Source organism: Muntiacus reevesi, chromosome 2, assembly GCF_963930625.1.
Source record: "Muntiacus reevesi chromosome 2, mMunRee1.1, whole genome shotgun sequence".
Lineage (NCBI taxonomy): Eukaryota > Metazoa > Chordata > Mammalia > Artiodactyla > Cervidae > Muntiacus > Muntiacus reevesi.
In genome coordinates, this window is record NC_089250.1 from 30722779 (window position 1) to 30738085 (window position 15307).

General features: G+C 41.2%; 1 protein-coding gene across 1 annotated transcript in view; it reads right to left on the bottom strand.

Moving 5' to 3' along the window:
* The window catches only part of CUBN (cubilin), a 257101-nt gene that overhangs the window by 161124 nt on the left and 80670 nt on the right, over positions 1-15307 (bottom strand). Inside the window, exon 28 of the mRNA XM_065921175.1 lies at positions 3084-3234. Coding sequence (XP_065777247.1) covers positions 3084-3234 — 151 coding nt within the window. The remainder of the gene's footprint in view (positions 1-3083; positions 3235-15307) is intronic.

Here is a 15307-nt window from a genome sequence, read left to right on the forward strand (position 1 = left end):
CAAAACTCCCATTCTTGTCTCAATCTCCAGTTCACAATAACAGAACACTTTACACTCTTGAGTATATAATAGAGATCTTCAGTTGTGTGTGAAATGGCATGGACCTAATATAAGCAGAAGATATTAAGAAGAGGTGGCCACAATACACAGAAGAACTATAAAAACTATATAAAAAAGATCTTCATGACCCAGATAAACACAATGGTGTGATCACTCACCTAGAGCCAGACATTCTAGAATGCAAAGTCAAGCGGGCCTTTGAAAGCATCACTACAAACAAAGCTAGTGGAGGTGATAGAATTCCAGCTGAGCTATTTCAAATCCTAAAAGATGATGCTGTTAAAGTGCTGTACTCGATATGCCAGCAAATTTGGAAAACTCAGCAGTGGCCACAGGACTGGAAAAGGTCAGTTTCATTCCAATCCCAAAGAAAGGCAATGCTAAAGAATGCTCAAACTACCACTCAATTGCACTCATCTCACACACTAGCAAAGTAATACTCAAAATTTCCAAGCAAGGCTTCAACAGTACGTGAATTGTGAACTTCCAGATGCTCAAGCTGGATTAGAAAAGGCAAAGGATGGATTGCCAACATCCAATGGATGATCAAAAAAGCAAGAGAATTCCAGAAAAACATTTACTTCTGCTTTATGGACTACACCAAAGCCTTTGACTGTGTGGATCACAACAAACTGTGGAAAATCCTTAAAGAGATGGGATACCAGACCACCTTAGCTGTCTCCTGAGAAATCTGTATGCAGGTCAAGAAGCAATAGTTAGAAGCAGATGTGGAACAATGGACTGGTTCAAAATTGGGAAAGGAGTTTGTCAAGGCTTATGTTGTCACCTTGCTTATTTAACTTACTCTCCACTGGTGGCTCAGACTGTAAATCGTCTGCCTCCAATGCAGGAGACCTGGGTTCAATCCCTGGGTCAGGAAGATTCCCTAGAGAGGGAAATGGCAACCCACTCCAGTAATCTTGCCTGGAAAATCCCATGGATGGAGGAGCCTGGTAGGCGATAGTTCATGGGGTCCCAAAGAGTCGGACACGACTGAGTGACTTCACTTTCTTTCTTTCTTTCTTTTTTTCTTTAACTTATATTCAGAGTATATCATGCAAAATGCTGGGCTGGATGAAGCACAAGCTGGAATCAAGATTGCCAGGAGAAATATCAGTAACCTCAAATACACAGACGACACCATCCTTATGGCAGAAAGCAAAGAACTAAAGAGCCTCTTGATGAAAGTGAAGAGGAGAGTGAAAATATTGGCTTAAAACTCAACATTCAAAAAACTTAAGATCATGGCATCCAGTCCTATCACCTCATGGCAAACAGATGGGGAAACAATGGAAACAGTGACAGACTTTATTTTCTTCGGCTCCAAAATCACTGTAGATGGTGACTGCAGCCATGAAATTAAAAGACGCTTGCTCCTTGGAAGAAAAGCTATGACCAACCTAGACAGCGTATTAAAAAGCAGACATTAATTGCCAACAAAGGTTCATCTAGTCAAAGCTCTGGTTTTCCCAGTAGTCATGTATGGATGTGAGAGTTGCACTCCAAAGAAAGCTGAGTGCAGAAGAATTGATGCTTTTGAACTGTGGTTTTGGAGAAGACTCTTGAAAGTCCCTTGGACTGCAAGGAAAGCCAACCAGTCAATCCTAAAGGAAATCAGTCCTGAATATTCATTGGAAGGACTGATGTTGAAGCTGAAACTCCAATACTTTGACCATATGATGTTAAGAACTGACACAGTATAAAAGCCCCTGATGCTTGGAAAGATTGAAGGCAGGAGGAGAAAGGGATGACAGAGGATGAGATGGTTGGGTGGTATCACCGACTTAATGGACATGAGCTTGCTCCATGAGCAAGCTCCAGGAGTTGGTGATGGACAGGGAAGCTTGGCATGCTGGAGTCCATGGGGTCGCAGAGACGGACACGAATGAGCAACTGAACTGAACTGAACTGAGTGTTGCGGAGCATATCATTAATGCTCCATGATGTTAAAAACCCTCAACACACCTTCGAGTGCTCTCACTCTGGGCTCACCCTGTTTGTGACAGTGGGACCACAGCTTAGGATGTCTGTGTGTGATCCCCAGTGTAACATGGCCACTCTACTTCTCTCTCAGATTGACTGAATCATACAAGGGAGCCCTATGCCCTTGGCTGAGAACTGCTCATGAAATAATCACAAGGACTGCATTTTCAGGTCTGGGTCACTCTAGGACTGTGGTCCTCCAATGTACTCACCAGGGACACTAGTTAAGACACAGACTATTGGGTTTCCCTCATAGTCTGTTATTCAACATCTGCGGGATGGGTCAATATTTCTCACAGATCCTACGAGACACTGCCTTGGGGGACCACGTTCTGAGAAGCACTGCCCTGGGGACCTCTCCCTCTTCACTGGGTCACATGAGGTTAGTCTAGAAGTTTCAGAACTTGTGTCTAAAACAAATTTGCATCTTCCCAGGAGTGATGATGCCTGCCAGCTTTCAGAACCGCCAGCTTGCAGGAGGCTCTCAGGTGCCCTCCTCAAGCGCATGGCCTGTCCTTGGCTTGGTGCATCAGAGGCTCAGGCTTCCTGCTCGGCCCCCTCACAGCCCAATCCTCCCCCTCACCCGCCTACTCTCTCTGGCTCTCACTCCTTCCTTTCTTTCCCTGTCAGTCCTCCTCTGATCAGTGTCAAGGTGAGTCTTAAATCTCATTCTGCTGCACTCTCCTGAGAGACTCCATCGCGCCTTGTGGTCTGCTGGCCACAACGAGGTTCAGGTCTTCACCCCTTGAAACTTCCTGATGCTCCCACCTTCTTGTAAGGGACTTACTGCTGCACCTCCTAAAGCGGATACCCAAATCCTGTCCACTTGGACTTCACCTCCTGTCTTAACCCCAAGAGGATTCCATTCTCCGAGAGCCACCAATGTCTGAGTAAACTTTCTAAAGCCTGGCACCGTTCATGTTCCACTTTTGGTGGATGGAATTGTTTTCAAACATGGAATTGAAAAGGGAACGATTCTTGGTCAAAGAGCAACTACCAAATACAACTGAGATCAGCAGGGGGTTGGGGGGGCAGCTTACCTTGGATGAACCACTGCATCTGAAACCCTTTCTCTTGGTGACCAACTCCATCCGTATAAAACAGCACATGAAACGTGGAGCCAGTGGTGCTCCCTGAAGGCGGAACGTCTGTTCCACAGAAGCGCTTCATCCGCTGTGGGCCATCATAGAGCTGAAATCGGAGAGAAAACAGCAGCCTGAAGAGCAAAGTCCACGCATGCAGCTAAAGCTGTTTCTTGGTTCAAAAGTTAAGGGTCAATCTACTGAGGTGGGCTGAGTCCAGGAATTAAAAATAGATAATTATATGCACAGAGAGGTCCCTCCAAGGTATAATCCAGGCACAGAAGACAGAAATGCTAGCCTGGATGAGATGGGTTCACATATGAATCACATGTAAGAGATGCTAGATGAATAACAGTATTACAACTGCAAGTTTTAAAAATAAATACTAACCATAAACAATCAGACAGTTTAGAAAGTTCTGAAAGGAAAATAACAAAAATTAATCCCACTGAAAGTGAACCATTGTTAATATTTTGTTAGTACCAGAAGCTTCTCTTACCAACATTTTTTTCATTTGTTTGTATATATACATGTACATCTATGTGCAAGGAAATGTGTGAATATGTGTGTATCAATTTGGGCTACACATTTAATTGTGTTCCCCGTTTTTCACTAAGGTTGTCACTAAATAGGCTATGTAAACATTTTTAAGAGTGGCATAACATACCGCTAATACGCTGTATTTACATTACAATTCTGCTATTGTTCACTTAGTTAGTGCTACTTGCTCAGTCACAAAGGACTCTTTGCAACCCCATGGACTTCAGCCTATCAGGCTAAATGGCAACTCACTCCAGTATTCTTGCTGGGCCCATGGGATTTCCCCGGCCAGAATACTGGAGTGGGTTGCCATTTTCTTCTCCAATTGTTCACTTAAGATATTTCCAATTTAAGGGCAAATAAATTTAAATCTTTGTTTGATAGTTTAAATTTCTTTTAGGAAAGATTCCTCTAAAGGGAGTAAATCAAAAGAACAGGATCTTTCATGGTTCTAGATATGTATTATTAAATTTCTCACCAGAAATTTTACACAAATTTATTCTCCCACCAGAAGTTTATGGAAATATTTCTTGCAGTACAACTTTGGCAATTTTGACTAAAATTATTATTAAACCTGGGGCTAATAGTGCAAATTTGTTTTCTGTTTGTAGTCGTCTGAATTTGTTACTTTGGGATTGGGACTTTTTTCATGATTCTTATGCATTTCTTTTTCTTCTTTTGGAACTTTTCTGCTGAGGTCTTTGCCCATTTTCCCACTGAGGTGTTTATATACTCTGTTGTGTACACTTTATCTGCTTAATTTCATGAGATACATCTCCAAACTAAAAAAAAAAAAAAATCTCTCTGCCACCTCTCTCTCTTCAATCAGGAAAAAATAATGATAATCCACAAAGATTTGCTTCCTTAGGACTCAGAACATTGTATTTTCTTTTCATCCCCTAGTGTCCACATTAAACACTTTGTTCCACCTACCCTTGGGATGTGCTGCCTGTCACAATAAAACAGAAAATGTCTGATCACGGGCTTCCTTTATTTTTCCCTTGGAGAGTATAGACATGTGCATGTATGTGTGAGTGTATGTGTAATTGTATGTATTTGTATGTAAATGTAGCATCTGGATTCAACAAATTCCATACTGACAAAATTATTTTTATTAGCTGAAATGTTATGATAGAAAATACCATTTGAAACATATTGACCCAAGCATAGAAAACTTCATAATCAAATTCTACAAATCCCCTCCATGAAGCCTTCCCTAATCCCTGTAGACAGTCATAAATGAGCTTTCCTTTGAAATCCCTAAGCTTTTCATTTGTGCTTCTTTGTGGAAATCGTCACATTCTGGTGATAGAGATGTGTGCCCGTCTCCCCTACTGATTTCAAGTTTCTGTAGACCCCAGACCACATTTCAAATCCCCTCAAAGCCCAGCATAGGGCTTTGTCCAGGGCAGATTCCTGATATAGCTTCAGTGAAGAATTGCAACCACTTCCCCCACAATTGCACTCACTCACTTACTCAACCTTAGGTACAAACCTAAGCATTTTATACAAATCATAAAGATGGGGTTTATCTTTCAGTCTTATCCCTTCATCTTCCTTTTAATTTTTTAAATACTGCTGCTTTGAATATGTGTATTTATGATCAAGCTTCTAAGGTTGTAGATGATTGACAGAAGTCAAAAGAGGGGGTAAAAATGAGAGAAAGAAGAAAGCCACATAAAAAGAAGAGGAAACAAAAACAGCCCTTCACCTCCCATCTCGACCCCTCCATCCACTGCAGGAGGTAGAGGTAGGGGAGGAGTCTGTGTTGCAACCTGTTTACTCCTAAACTACTGCTTCATTGTAGGGTATTTATTTCAGCCACAGAGTTCTTTTATTAAACCTAGTATATGAATTCCAATTCAAAACTAATTAATACAAAAATAAACATGCTGTTCCCAAGCCGAGGTATGATAAGCCAGAAAACACTCCACTGTTCTCCACTCCAAAAGGCTCATTTTGAACTTTTAGTGCAATGACCAAAACTTTAATTACTTCATCTTTATCCAGCAAAATGAGGTAAGATTTCTCTAGGACCTCAGTCACCCTGAACTTCACGGATCTTCTGAAACACTAGGTGACGTTGTTAGGAACCGTATTTGAGATTCTTCAAGGTCAGAATCAGTGTAGTGTTTTCGCCTCCCAGCTCGGCAAGGTTAAGAAATGTGACATTTTCACATGACTTGGAGGGGATTTTTTTTTCTTCCTTCCGGATGGGATTACTTCATTGAAGGAGAGCCCCTGAATCCCAGTGGTTCTTAAATAACACACTGTGAATGGAATTGGGGGATGGGGGCAAAGGGAGGGGGTTTGAGAGGAACAGTGATGAATAACAATTAGTTTCTTTTTGCCTTTGGAGGGGAGAGACTGATACATCCAAATAAGCATCAAATAGACATGGATGAAAATGCTTAAATATAATGTCAAATAAATTAATTAGTGTAGAACAAAATCTCTCTAGAAGAAAAATCCCATATCCCTAATTTTACATCCTTCTAAGGTTTACACTTAATTAAATCAGGGGCTTTTTATTTATTCTCACACAGATGGCTAACGTCACCTCAACAATTCATTCCCGCGTAAATTTACCACACAAAAAGGAACAGTCATTTCTCAAAGTACACAAATACCGGTTACCATGGAAACCAGTTGGTGCCTGCGGCTCCTGATTTTGTTTTCAGAGCAGAATCTTAACCACAGGACATTCCAGCTGTGACTCATTGGGACTATTGGCCAGCACGCAGCTCGGTCCTGCGAAGGGTACCAGCTCCCCTGCTTTTAGAAAGCTTCAAGATTTACTCCTTCTGAACAGTGTTTGAGGTTGGACTTGTGTCCATAGAAAGAAAACTTGTAGAAATTAAGAAGCAAAAGATTGACATTCTTACTTTGAATATGAAGGTCAAATTTGTACAACTGTGTTTAAAGGTTCGGGTTGGTTGGTTTTTTTTTTTAATACTTAAAATGCTGCTCATGTTTTCAAGTTGCCATTTAATGTATCTTCACATGTGGATCTGTGTGTGTACAAAACCTCCTGTGTAGAACCTTATCAGCTGTTCTCTTAAGAAGATTCATTTAGGATTTTTGTGTTTTAGATCTTCCACCATACACGCCAGCCTGAAATATCTCAACCACTCTTAAGACACTCAGAGAGGAAGGAAATCTCTTGCCTAAGCCACATTTACCAACTTCTATCTGCTTCCTTTGCGCGGGTTTGATGATTTGGCGCTTGCATGGCTGATGAGACCATTAGAGATTTCAGACTATGGTTGCAACATAAAATGATCTGTGGACTCCAAAATAGTATGGATTCATGCATACAAATGGAAGACAGAAAACCAAAGACTCACCACTGACAGAGTGAGATTTTTGTAACATTAAGGTTTCTGTAGGTACTTTATGAATCACTGGAACTCAAGCCTGAAGGAATGTCAGCTAGTGTCACCTGCTCCCTCAGTATGAATCAACCTTATGAACTGTAAGATGCTCAGAACAGAAATGTAGTTTTCAAGCACTGCTTTGTTGCTAAAGTCTTTGATGATTTTGAAAATTTGTGATCTTAATGAATGAAATTATAACTAACTCCTATCTCAGTTTGGGATGTATAGACAGACTTCTATTCTAAACTCATTTTAGAATGACAGTGAATAACAACTAAAACTCAACCCTTTCTATCATAGAAGTGAAGCGAAGTGTTAGTTGCTCAGTCACGTTCCACTCTTTGTGACCCCATGGACTGTAGCCTGCCAGGCTCCTCTGTCCATGGGATGCTCCAGGCAAGAATACCGGAGTGGGTTGCCATTCCCTTCTTCAGGGGATCTTCCCAACCCAGGGATCAAACCCGGGTCTCCTGCATTGCAGGCAGATTCTTTACCACTGAGCTACCAAGGAAGCCCTCTCTATTACAGATTGGCAGCTAGTTCATACTTTTCTAAGTACTGTTTTCCTTATTTACTTGAAATTTTTCTGGAAGAAAAAAATTTTTATAATGGAGCATTAATTTTAAGAATAATCAAATAAAGCTCATATAAAGAAATTAAATCAAGAGCTTCTTTGGGAAGATATCATTAAAATATGCAAACATTTCTGGAAAAAAATTTGGTCCATTTCTTATTACAAATCTTTAAAAACTCCAAAAAAAACTTTGTCCTTTAGAGTTTAGCATGTAGTTAAAATAATTCATCTGCTATGAGGGAGAATTCTAGGTGTAGTAGAGAGTTCCTAATATTTTCAGAGAAGAAAACTTCTGGTCAATGTAAAGAAGATAGCTAAATTTCTGAGAACTACACTCAGTGAGTTCATAGAGTGGCTTTTGAAAGTCAAGGTCACTAGTAGAAGATTATATTTCAGTTGAGAGCAGGACAGTGATTGTACTGCAGGAACATATCAGAGTACACAATAAAGGACAGAAACGGTATGGCCCTAGAGGAAGCAGAAGATATTAAGAAGAGGTGGCCAGAATACACAGGGAAGCCTGGCATGTTGCAGTCCATGGGGTTGCAAAGAGTCACACATGACTGAGTGACTGAACTGAGCTGAATATGGTCAGTGTTGGGCTCGAGACTCAAAGTCCAGTCTAGTTCTAAAATTCACTTAGAACATAAACTTGTGAAAATTACTTAACCTCCATAAGCTAAGAGTTCTTTGCAAACTTGGCCTCTTAATGGTACTTGTCTCAGGGTTATTGTGGCTAGCAAACCAAAAGAACCATATAACAGGTTGGGTATGAGTCCTGGCATATGGACTCAAACGTTATTCTAACTCTTAGTCAATGGCAAAGGGAACCAACATTGCTTCTAAAGAAACTCTACCGGAAATAACTTTGACAGAAAATAATATGATGGGTAGAAAGAATTTGAACTGACTCATGTAAAATATTTCTCAGAAATCATCCCTGGCAGACCAGACAGGGAAGCAAGAAATCAATGAATCACTTGGGAGGAGATGGAGGGCCATGGCGGGCAGGGTGTTGCTATGACAACCCGGTTTTGTGTGTAGACTGAGGCCATCCCTGCCATGTGGGGTGCAGAGCTCAGTGCAGATCATACAGTGGGGGAGTCTGAAAGCATGGAATGTGTGGGTAGAGGGAGGTAGTGGTTCATCACAGGGCTGGTGGTGAAAAGAACATTGGGCAATCTGTCAAGGCTGCCCTGGTGACAGATCAAGGAGCAACCACTGGATAGCAAAATAAGTGTGTTTTTTCCTGTTGCAGCCTCCACCCCACTTTCCGTCTGGCCAGCCTGCAGCTCCGGCTGCTTGGCTATGGGAGCTCCAGAGAGGAGCAAGAACTGCCGAATTCTTGGAGCACCTCTTCATATTTTCCCCACCCCAGCATCAACTGTACCAGGAACTATGGGAGCTGCTTTGTTAGAACAGTTACTGAGAACACTGTTGTCCAAGTTTACATGCAAATCTCCTGGATAAACTTGGAACTTTCAGAGTTTACTTTAAATCTGAAAGGCTTTGAGACGTTCTTGTAAGAACAGAAGAAACTGCCAAGCAAGATTCATCTAGGAGGGTGAAAGGCCCCCACTATGGATGGCAAGAACCTGGGCGGGGAGGCGGGGCAGGGGGGTGGTGTGGTAAAAATGCAATCCAGTTGTGGAAGATAAATTAGACAGATGCTTAAATAAACATGCATAAGCAGAGCGCCGCTGGCTCTGTGACACCCCGGGGGGTGGCAGGGTGGGGGTGAAGCCTCCAGCAAGGGACACAGGGTGGGCACGGTGCAGTTGGTACAGAGGCACACCTTGCCCGCCCCCGACTCCCCCCTTCCCACCAGGCACAGGAAAAGCCATCGCCATGTGCTGCAGGGTGGGGCAGGAAGCATGAGGCACCCGTCTAAAATTAAACAATGACTCACAGCCCTGAGCTTTGCATGAGACCAAGAAACCCACTGAAAGCCCACATTTGGAATTATTTTGTGTCGCTCTGAATTAAAGGTTGGACTCCAATACAGACCATACAGTCACCTTTCCATGTGGTGGCTAGTTGCTGTCCTCTCTTAATAGTGCATGGATATTTATTTCTGCTTTCTACATATTACTTATTTTAGATGCCACCAAGGCTGATTTGGGTTGGTTTGTTTGCCTGTTTTTTTTAAACATGGATGCATGCAAATGTTTAACTACAAAGACATTTTATCTCAGCACTGTTTATAATAGTGGACATTTGCAAAGATTTTAAGTGTTTCTCAAGGAAAATGGATAGTTGTGATGATGAAACATTTAATGTTGCAAATGATGTGGTGTAATAAATAACAAAGACAAACATTTGCAAGCTACTGTTACATGTTTAAAAAGTCATTAAAGAATAAAAGTACAGAACTTATGATGGAGGGGGGAAGAATGGGGGAAGGGATAATTAGAGAGTTTGGGATCAACATGTACACATTGCTGTATTTAAAATGGATAACCCACTGCCTTACACAGGGCACTCTAGTCAATGTTATGGGGCAGCCTGGATGGGAGGGGGCTTGGGGGAAGAATGGATCCATGTATATAAGGCTGAGTCCTTTTGCTGTCCACCTGAAACCATCACAATGTCGTTAATCAGCTGGATTCCAATATAAAATAAAAAGTTTTAAGAATGCACACACAAAAAAATAAAGAATAGTATGTACAAAATAATCCTCTTTGAATTTTAAAATAAAATAGGGAGGGACTTTAGTAAGTAAATGTCACCAAATATTATCAGTACTGATATAGTTTGTGTTATTTTTATTTTATCTAGGTTTTCCTATATTTTCCAAATCGTCTGCAATGATTGTATTCCTATGTGATCAGATAAGTTTATTTTTCAAAGTATTATCTCTGGGACCCTATTGACATAGCAAGGTAGATATGTATTGGTAATATTTTTCCAGGCTCAGAATTTCATACCCTTTTAGGTTCTCAGATACCCAGCTGGTCTACTAAAAATATTGTACTGTCTGTCTCTATAATCTTTTTCATGTATCTCAAGATTATCCCTGAAAATTAGCCCATTAAAATGTTATTATATAAGGTAATCTTCAGCATTAATTTAAAACCATATTTTGTCCCTAATGTTTCCTTTGTAAAATCATAACTAGGCTTTTGTTATTAATTAGACTAATTCTGTATTTTAAAAAAAGCATCCTTTCAGTTGTTCAGGGACTAAAGAGCTCTTACTAACATAAATTCTGATAGTCACTGATGGACCAATAAGCACCTAATTCCCTCCACAGTGGGATGTGAAATGCTTTAAAAGTCAAGTATGCTCTCCCCCAGTGTGTACGATGAACATTTAGTTCCATGAACCACAGCCTTTCCTCTGCCAGCTATACTACTGTGAAGCATTCAACGTTTAAAAAAATTATTCTGCCTCCTAAGAGCCTCACCATCTGCTACAGATGGACTCAGAAACAGGGAGATAACTATAGCGCAACATGAAACCATAGAAGCTGGAGCTGGAAGGACCCACGGCACAGCCACACACTCTTTTCCAATTGAGGGACGGGGAGAAAAGAAAGCTTGTTCAATAAGTAAGAAAGCTTGTTCAATAAACAAGTGCATGTAAGAACTGAAGGGTAAAGATGTCACTTTTGGACTTGCTTGGTGTTACAATAGTTAAGGGGCTTCCCAGGTAGCTTAGCTGGTTAAGAGTCTGCCTGCAATGCAGGAGACTCCGGTTCTATTCCTGGGTTGGGAAGATCCCCTGGAGAAGGGATAGGCTACCCACTCCAGTATTTTTGGGTGTCCCTGGTGACTCAGATGGCAAAGAACTCACCTGCAATGCAGGAGACCTGGGTTTGATCCCTGGGTTGGGAAGACCCCCTGGAGAAGGGAAAGGCAACCCATTCCAGTATTCTGGCCTGGAGAATCCCATGGACGGAGGAGCCTGGTGGGCTACAGTCCATGGGGTCACACATAGTCAGACACGACTGAGCGACTAAGCACAGCACAGCGCACAATTGCTAAGAATCCACCTGCCAATGCAGGGAACACCTGATCCCTGGTCGGGACGATCTCACATGCACTGGGGCAACTAGCCCATATGCTGCAGCTCCTGAGCCTATGCACCTGGAGTCTTGCTCTACAACTGAAGCCACCGCAGTGAGAAGCCCACAGATTACAACGGCAAGTAGCTCCTGCTGGCTGCAAACAGAGAGCCCGCTTTCAGCAACAGAGACCCAGCACAGCCATTAATAAATAATTTTTTTTAATATGTCGCTTTTGACAAAATTCTGAAATGTTGCAGGTGGAAAACTTTTCCCATTGTAAAAAGTAGTCAATCAGTGTAATTAGTCAAAATTCACAGCAACTCTTAACTTTTGGATTCAGCCTTCTGATCGACATCTTCTCCTCCATGCCATGTGCCTGCTGGATGGTGGAAGGGGACTTACATGCATGCACTTGATGCCTGTGGTCTGAGGAGCAAAGTGAGCTGAGGACCACCAGGAAAGGAAGTGTGCAAAGAGCACTTTCAAGTTTTGAGCATCTAATGGAATTTTCACTGGCTTCCAGGTAGTATGGAAATTATTGGTAGGGTTGATTATTATATTTCCTGATCCTGTCCTTCATGTTTGAGAGGATATTGAGAGGGAAAACACAATTTCTTTTGAATCTGAGAGCAAAGGCTCTCTTTTGAAGCCTAGAGTGTTTGCCTCATTAACGGCAGCAAAGTAATGCAATTACATGAAAATTCTTCATTGTAAGGGATACTGAGAAATGATCAGCATTTTTTAAGGAAAGAGATTTTGGTCATACTGAGATAGACATCTCTCTTTTAAATTTGTAATTTAAAAAATCACATTTTACTTGGGCAACTGTGGAGTCTTCAAAGTCTTCTAAAATGCTTCTTGTTATACTTAATGACACTACAAAGTATTTGGCTTAATTAACCAATGGATACACTTTATCCTAAACTCCTTTGAATCCAGATCCTGCTCTGTCCAATGCTAGATTCGTATCTGGTACAGAGTCCTCAATTAAAATATTTCACACATTGTTTTCACTTTTTATGTGTGGTTTTGAAGAGCGGTTCTCCTTAGAATTGAAATAGCTTATCTCTGAATTCTAAGCAACATGCCAGCCATCCTAGAAGCAAACTTCCTCTAACAGACAGTTCCAGGAAGCATGACTCATCTGCCCAGGAAGTGTTTAAGGAGGTGCCATGATAATAGAGTCGGTGCAGACACGCTGCTGCTACCACATCCCATCTCCTCTAATTCACTGCTTTTCTTTGGCCAGAAAAGGGATTTTAACTACCCTACTCTTAGATTCAGATAACACCCAATCCCTGTGGCTTCGGGAGGAAATCTGAGAGGCCAGAGAAGGGAAGCCCTACTTTCAAAATAGGGCCAATCTAAGCTACTCACATTCAGAAGGCTGTTTTGGATACTGTAGCTTTTCATTTACTGCAAAATGTTTTAGAACAACAAATTATCCATAAAATTGGGTTTATGTTAAAAAAAATAATATTTATTAGCACTTACTCTATGCTGAGTATCATTCTAAGTCCTTTCCATGTATTATCTAATTTTGGGGGGGCTCAATCACTTCAATCATGTCCAACTCTTTGTGACCTATGAACTGTAGCCCCCCAGACTCCTCTGTCCATGGAATTCTCCAGACAAGAATACTGGAGTGGGTTACCATGCCCTACTCCAGGGAATCTTCCCAACCCAGGAATTGAACCCATATCTCTGACATCTCCTACAAGCAGGTTCTTTACCCACTGAGCCAATCTCCATTTTTTAGTTGTTTTTTTTTTAACTCTTCTATTTATGTTTCCAAGCTTATTAAATGAGAGAATTGAGAACCGATAATTGTCTAAGGTCACATGATTTTTAAAATTTATTCATTTATGGCTGTGCTGGATCTTTGTTGCTGCTGGTGGGCTTTCTCTAGATGTGGTGAGAGGGACTACTCTCTAGTTGTGGTGCTCAGGGGTCTCATTGTGGTAGCTCTTGTTGTGGAGCATGGGTTGTAGGTACACATGCCCAGTAGTTGTGGCTGACAGGCTTTAGTTGCTCTGAGCCATGTGGGATTTTCCAGGATAAGGGATCGAACCTGTGTCCCCTGCATTAGCAGACAGATTCTCATCCACTGGAGCACCAGGGAAGCTCCATGTATTACCTACTTTAAAATTCCAGCAGCCCTATAATGCAGATAGTATTGTTATCTCCATTTTAGAGCTCTGGAAACTGAGGTATAGAGAAGTAATTCAACATTTTGAAAGGCATCGACAACTCAAGAAGAACTGCTCTTGTTTCCTTCATTGACTATTAGTTTTAAAAATAAGAATTGTTAAATTAAAAAAAAAAACAGTAAAGTCCTTATTCTCTGTGATAACAGAGAGTAACAAAAATAATTGTTTAAGTTACAGTGATAACACCGAAAACTCCTGTTAGTCAATGGAATTGACATTTTCTTCATTATATTTCTTAATAGAGCTTGGAGTGAAATAAGTGGACCAAAATGTTGACTTTCTCATTTATCCTTTGTGAGAATTGTCAAAATGCATTAGTGAAGCAGGCTATAGACAGAAAACAAGAAGAAAATTAAATGTCTTGAGAAATGAACCATTAATTATATCTCAGCCCCTAAAGAATTAAATGCTCTCTATTTAGGAATTTCTCTATACCTAACTGGACTTCCTAGGTGGTGCTAGTGGTAAAGAACCCACCCGTCAATGCAAGAGATATAAGAGACGTGCGTTCGATCCTTAAGTCAGGAAAATCCCTTGCAGAAGGGAATGGCAACCCAGTCCAGCATTCTTGCCTGGGAAATCCCATGGACAGAGGAGTTTGGTGGGCTACAGTCCATGGGGTCACAAAGAGTTGGACACAACTGAAGCGAAATAGCTTGCATGGTGCACACTATACCTAACTAAAGTTAGGTATATTTGCTGAGGCAAATATGACACCTATTTAAGATGTCACCTATTTAACCTAACTAAGGTTAGGTATGTTTGATGAGGCTAATATGACATTATTTAGTGTTTACTATGTGCCTGTCTCTTTATATATAAAACTCTTTTATCCCATTTTACAGATGGGGAAAGTGAGCCACTTAGAAGTTAAATAACTTGCTCAACGTTTCCTGACTAGTTATGGGTGAAATCTGGGTTCAAACCCACGCAACTGGCTCCAGAGTCTATACTATACCAAACTAAACAGGTGTCAAGATGACTGGAGCCTGGGCACCTGCAACACATCCTCTACTGAGTGAGTAATAGATGAGTTACTAAATCTTAGTTTATTATTAGCATCCACAAGAGTCTGCAGATAGAAGAGGGCTGGCATGAGCTGTTCAAATTCCAGGGAACTCCCCAAGAACAACAGAAAGAGCAGAGATGGAGCTGTCTCCAACTGTGGTTTATCTTTAAACCAAAAAATTTGGTAACGGAGGTCACTGTTTCTGAGACCTGTAGAGAACCAGCTGTGTCTTCATGTGACAAGCAGTGATGCAAACAAGACATTTGTGGACACTTTGCTTATTAGCAAGGATGCAAATTCTTTAAAAGGATAAAAGAAATCAAAGTCCTCCCAAGAACTGGATAGTGGAGTAAGGGAACTTGGAAGAGAAAGAGAACAAACTCTGAACTCTTGGAACCAAACAGACCCAGGCTGTGTCTGAGAGAGCAGACCTTGGGAATGAGGAGCAGCCACTCATAACCAA